Source organism: Siniperca chuatsi, linkage group LG6 (assembly GCF_020085105.1).
Source record: "Siniperca chuatsi isolate FFG_IHB_CAS linkage group LG6, ASM2008510v1, whole genome shotgun sequence".
Lineage (NCBI taxonomy): Eukaryota > Metazoa > Chordata > Actinopteri > Centrarchiformes > Sinipercidae > Siniperca > Siniperca chuatsi.
The window spans coordinates 17131763-17138114 of NC_058047.1; the positions used below are offsets into that span (position 1 = coordinate 17131763).

Genomic DNA, 6352 nt, shown 5'->3' on the forward strand with positions numbered 1-6352 from the left:
TATGTCAACACATGTCTGGAGAGAATCTTTAAAAATGAACATTTGTTCATCTTATATGTCGAATTATTTCATCTAGTTTAGCTTCAGGTACATAAAACAAAACTGGGATATTTCTTATTTTACATTGATTGCAATGTACACATGATGCACCCACGGCGCATCACCCTTCCTTGGGCGTGTATCAAGCAAACGCGTGGTCTACTCCCATTGGCTACAGCAGTGACTCGTCCAGATTTCCTCTCCCCCGATTGGTCGAGAGGGGTAACGCTTCCTTATTGAGGTTCGGAGCCGACGTCCAATCAGATTCAGACATCTGTTCCGAGCCGAGAGGCGAGCAGAGGCATCGTCTCAGCCTTGTTCACCGTAACATTGCTTTATGAGAGACTGGATTGACAAACAACGCCTGCTGTACGGTGAAGATAGATTATATAGACGTATTTGCAATAATAGTTGGTTAGTTTTGTATTTTGCAGGGTGCTTCAGCTCGTCACAATGACAGCCCTGTCGCTGCTTTTGATGGCCGTGTCGGCCGCATCTGTACTGGCAGAGTCCACTGTGTATTGGCGAGAGCAATTTGAAGATGGGGGTGAGGTCCTTTACACAGAATTATACCTTTTTATTGTTTAACTGTTTTGTTGTGATTTGTTGAAACTGTAAATATATCAAATATTACAGTACTGAATCTGTGGCAAAAAACCCGGTGGCAATTCTTCATGTTGGGTGGTTGGAATCATTTTTTGACATGACAGCCTAAAACTGTACCTTAAGTTCTGTGGTGCATTGTCTGCTTACTGCTCAGCTCGAAATACATTTAGTCTACATGGGAACCATTCATCTTTTTACACCCCCCCCCCTTCCCTGTCCTCTCCATTTTATCCCCCCAGCTATCATCAAGCCCTGCCTGTCTCCCCATCCCCCTACTGCACATCTCTCCCCTGGTCATTCACTGTTACCCTTCTTTACCTAGCTGTCTTGTTCTTTCATCACCAGTCTCATTACAAACACCACGCAGATAGTGAAGGCAGTCACATAAAGCATGCCCCTGCAGGTAACACATTCCCAGTGCACGATTAGCATGAGTGACTGCTGAGTTTGTTTGTGCAGATGCCTGGAAGAGTCGCTGGGTGGAATCCAAGCACAAGTCAGACTACGGCAAGTTTGTCCTGACTGCAGGGAAGTTCTATGGAGATGCAGAGAAAGACAAAGGTGAGTGGAAAGGTTAAATTGTATCCACCCACTGTGGCTCTGTGGTTAACTCCCACATTATTTTGTGTTAAGCTGTGTTTATTAGAATATGGGTGTGTGTCCTCTTGTTTGTCTCCGGTCTGTGTTGAGGAGGTTTAGTGTGAGATTTGACTGAGACTTCACAATGACATGCTGCTTTCTTGGGATTTTGATTGTGGTCTTTAAGATTAAGAGGACAATTTCTCTTAATTCTTTAGTTGTTTATTTGTGACATTTGCTAGTGGCAAATTACTTAGGACTTAAATGTTAGATTACTTAACAGACGTTAGATGGTGTTGTTCAAGTAAGTTTTAGAAGTAAAGTCAAAATCTACACGTGCAACTCTCTCTCCCTTGACCTGAAGTTGCACTGGAGTTCAGATGACACTGAACTGGTGACTAGAGTCTTTGGGCTCATGTCATTATTGTTTGAGATATTCTACCCAAATGAGATAACTCTGAATGTAGGGCTTCTAGCTGTGAATCTGGAAGTGTCACCACATCCCAGTGAAGTCACTGTGGGTGTCGGAGATGTTCCATTATTTACCGTCTGTGGAGTAGCTCCAGTATTTGACATCAGTACATGACATCATCACAACAGGCGGCCTCTCTGCTGTACGACTTGAAAAGAGACTTGTTCAAATCCACACTAACCTTTACAATTTTACAGAAACTACATGGATGAATTATACTTAATGCTGGATCTTCTCTTAATACATTGCAGTAACCTTTTCTTTTTTTTTCTTTTCACCACAGGTCTGCAGACGAGCCAGGACGCCCGCTTCTACGCCTCGTCATCCCGTTTTGATGACTTCAGCAACCAGGGCCAGCCTCTAGTCATCCAGTTCACTGTGAAACACGAGCAGAGCATTGACTGTGGTGGAGGCTACATTAAACTGTTCCCCTCTGACCTCAACCAAGAGGACATGCATGGAGACTCCGTCTACAACATCATGTTTGGTGAGTGTGGATAGTTTGATGACGATGTTGGAAGATTTGTGTTGGGGCATTTTTTTTCTCATTATGTTTCACCACAGTTTGACAGCTCTTAATTGTGTTGTATACACAGACACCTGTGATTCACTGTCCTAAAATATGTAGAAATTTTGTCTGGCAGAGTGAATTGAAAGGTTTATTTTTTGTTTTTTCCATTTTAGATTTTAGATATTCCTTATCCCTTAGCCTCCTGTGTTTGCTGAGTTTCTCCTCTAAACTTAATGATTGGATTTCACATTGTTGACTTATTTATTTGCTTGTTCAGGTCCTGATATTTGTGGCCCTGGCACAAAGAAGGTTCATGTCATCTTCAACTACAAAGGCAAGAACCATCTGATTAACAAGGACATCAGATGCAAGGTGAGGCATCAATAAATGGTTCTTGTTTTAATATTTACTTGGGAAATAGCAGAAGTTTTTACTAATTCCAAGCTTTTTCTATTTCCTGTGGTGACATGAAATTGGTCCTAAAGTTTGTTCCAATCCATTAGCCTTTTGTAATAACAATATTGCTATTATCCTTCTCACCATAAAACCAAACCAGCAACGGACATGTTGAAAGTGTTTTGCATTCTAAACACATTACATGTAAATCACTGGTGAATAAAACATCAGAATAGCTGCTGACATTTCTTTTTATATCATGCAGGATGATGAGTACACCCACCTGTACACACTGATTGTCAACCCTGACAACACTTATGAGGTCAAGATCGACAATAAGAAGGTCGAGTCCGGCAATCTGGAGGATGACTGGGACTTCCTGCCTCCTAAAAAAATTAAGGACCCTGAAGCCAAAAAGCCAGAGGACTGGGATGACAGGGAGAAGATTCCCGACCCTGACGATAAGAAACCAGAGGTCAGTCTGCTTGATTAGATTTTTCCTTTTGGGCCCATTTCTTTCCTACTTCTAGACATTTATCTTTTGCTTAACAGTCACTTAATTTGTATGAAATAATGTTACATTTAAAAATGTTTTTGATATGCCTTTTGTGAGGTCATGTCTTCACCTGTATCTCTTTGGTAGGACTGGGACAAGCCTGAGAACATCCCAGATCCTGATGCTAAGAAGCCTGATGACTGGGATGAGGAGATGGACGGAGAGTGGGAACCGCCTATGGTCGCTAACCCTGACTACAAGGTAAACAGCAAATATTTATAGCACTTAATATACAATGTCCAGTCAATAGGTTACACTATTGCTGTGTGTGCCCCATATAGTGCCCTCAAAGATTCCCACAGTGGAACAAAACATTTACTTTCCGTGGCAAGTACACCACTTTTTGCAGAAAATCCCACAGTTCAATTCTTCGCCATTCGATAGATATGAAAATTACAGTTATGCAACGCTGCATCTGTCAGTGATTAGTGAGTGAATAAGGGAGTGATTTTGGACACAGCTGGTTTAAACACGAGTAAAACTTGAATTGTAATTGTGCTAAAAAATATTTACTTTGTCATCATAAAATACATTGAGGGAGCATGTTTTTGACACGTCCCTATTTCTGAAGCATGAACTTAGACACATTATTGCCTTATTAACTTCCTAACCAGCTGGCACAAGTTAGTTATCTATTATTTATACCAAATAAATAAACTTTTTAATCAGCAGATGTATTTGCACTTGTGATTCCTCTGACATTAACTGTCTGGCTTTCTATGTTTCTTGTTAACAGGGTGAGTGGAAGCCGAGAGAGATCAACAATCCCGCCTACAAAGGCAAGTGGGTCCACCCTGAGATTGACAACCCGGAGTACACAGCCGATTCTGAGATCTATAAATACGACAGCTTCGGCGTGATTGGACTCGACTTGTGGCAGGTAAGAAGATACTGTAGCTGACTGTCTTATTTACTGATTAATGAAGAGCCAATTTGCTGAAATGAACAATAACAAATTAGTATATGAGTTGTACTTCAATTATATCCATACGCATTACTGTTGACTTCTTTTTTGATGTAGGTCAAGTCTGGTACTATCTTTGATAACTTCCTGATCACCAATGACCCAAACATGGCAGAGGAAGTAGGAAACGACACATGGGGTAAAACTAAGGTAAGCCCAGAAATTATCTTCAACGGTTTTCAAACCTGATGTAGACATGTATCCTGCTCATTCATTTGCGTATTTTGGGGTGTGTATATACACCCTAATTTCATTGCTTGGTGGGTGTAGCATTAAGTGAAGTTGTCTCTAGACAACTACTTCTACAAAGGAATGATACATTCATCACTTTTTGATTTGTGCATCCTCTCCAGGACTCAGAGAAGATGATGAAGGAAAGCCAAGAGGAGGAGGAGAGAAAGAAACGTGAGGAGGAGGACAAGATGAGGAGAGAAGAGGCAAAGGAGGAAGACGAGGAGGAAGAGGAGAAAGACGAGGAGGAGGAAGATGAAGAGGAGGAGGAGGAGGAGGAGGGGGAAGAGCAGGAGGAGGAGGAAGAAGAGGACGACGAAGGCACAGACTCTAAACTAAAGGATGAGTTATAAACTCCATGCAGGAACTGCTCAGAAAATAACCTGACTGTCTGTGTCAATGAGCCATTGGAAAAAGGCTGGAGACTGCGATGATAGACCCTCATGATTGACACCCTGGGGAGGGGGTTGGGTGGGTTGGGGTTTTTAATTTTTTTGTTTACAAAGCAAGGGAGTAGGTGGAAAAAGGGCAATTATTGTTCAGTTTCCTCTTTCCATGTGCTACTACTACTACTACTACTACTATTATTATTATTATTATTATTATTATTATTATTATTATTATTAAAACGAGGAATAGTGATAGACAAAATGAAGATGTCATAATGAATGTCAGGACAGGAAATCATAAAACGAAATTGTTTCGCAGTTTATACCCAACAGAAATATATAAATTGTCATTTGTGTTCTGCAAAAATCTGGGTTTTTATGAAGTATAATGTTGTGGTGACATGAAAAGCTATATTTGGTATGTGGATGATACATTGAAAACTGTCTTGTTATCATGTGTTTTGTTTGTCTTAGTTAATCTGCATCATGTTTTTTTGTTTTGTTTTTGGTGATCATGTCACTCACAGATCCCCTCATGAGACCCTTTTTAAAAGCTACGTCAAATCTCAAAGGATTCGACAGGGTTAGACATCATTATGTAGGGTATCTTGCCTGCTCTTATTTAAAACTCTCTGATTCAAACAAGGGTTAATGGCATTGGAACAAGAGTGCATCAGCACTGACATCACATTTGATAACCCGTTCAAAAAAGCCATTGTAATACGGGGTGCTTCATGGTGAAATCCCTTGCATAGTTTTGTACTGTATAGTTGACACCTTTTCACTTCAGTGCACATATAGTAGTCTTGTGTGTCTAAATAAACTGTGCTCAAACTCAGATCAAGAGCACTACAGTAGCAGGAAAGCTTCCATTCATTTGGTACACGTTCACTTTAGATTTACTCGTAGTTGGTGTACACAACCAGTTTCCTCATTTCTGATGCTAATATCTCTGCACTGCTGTACCCCAACACCCTGTCCCAAACAGTCTGAAAGATGATCCTTTTGTAAAAGACACATTTTGTACTAATGGTAATAATTGAAGTGGGAAGATTTTCATGTTGCTGTGTAAAACAAACAGGCAGGTCTTCTGTCCAATAAAAACAGAAATGAGAGCAGACGTCTTCCTCAATTTTGGTTTGTTATTTTTAAAGTGACTTTGTATTTTTAATGCCTTTACATAGATAGCACAGACCTGTAGGGCATTTTTATTTGTTTTCTTTATCATTCTACTGATTGTTACTTTATAGCAGTAGTGGAAAGTAACTAAGTACATCTGCAACAATTGTCAGGTATTTGTACTTATGTATTTTCATTTTATGCTACTTTATACCTCTACTCTGCAACATTTCAGAGGGAAATGTACTTTTTATTCCACTACATTTATCTGACAGCTATAGCTACAAGTTACGTTGCAGATTCAGATTTCACATATAAAACTTATGATCTGATAAAAGTGTGTATGGATGAAACAACCCAACTTGTACTGTAAGATTTTGAATGCAGGACTTGTAGTGGAATATTTTTTGATGTCAGTGCCATTGGTGTCATAGAGGTCATATCCTCAGTATTTTTGTCTTGGACTTTGGGGGTTTTAGCAATCTAGGGG

At 40.1% G+C, this 6352-nt stretch overlaps 1 protein-coding gene across 1 annotated transcript; it reads left to right on the forward strand.

Annotated features, from left to right (window-relative positions):
* Positions 1–301: 301 nt before the first annotated feature.
* calr (calreticulin) lies at positions 302–5863 on the forward strand. The gene is made up of 9 exons (XM_044199118.1): positions 302–586; positions 1105–1206; positions 1980–2183; positions 2485–2579; positions 2869–3078; positions 3247–3360; positions 3896–4039; positions 4181–4273; positions 4477–5863. The coding sequence occupies exons 1-9, from the start codon at positions 493–495 to the stop codon at positions 4705–4707; spliced, it is 1287 nt and encodes a 428-aa protein (XP_044055053.1). The 5' UTR covers positions 302–492; the 3' UTR covers positions 4708–5863.
* The last annotated feature ends 489 nt before the right edge of the window (positions 5864–6352 follow it).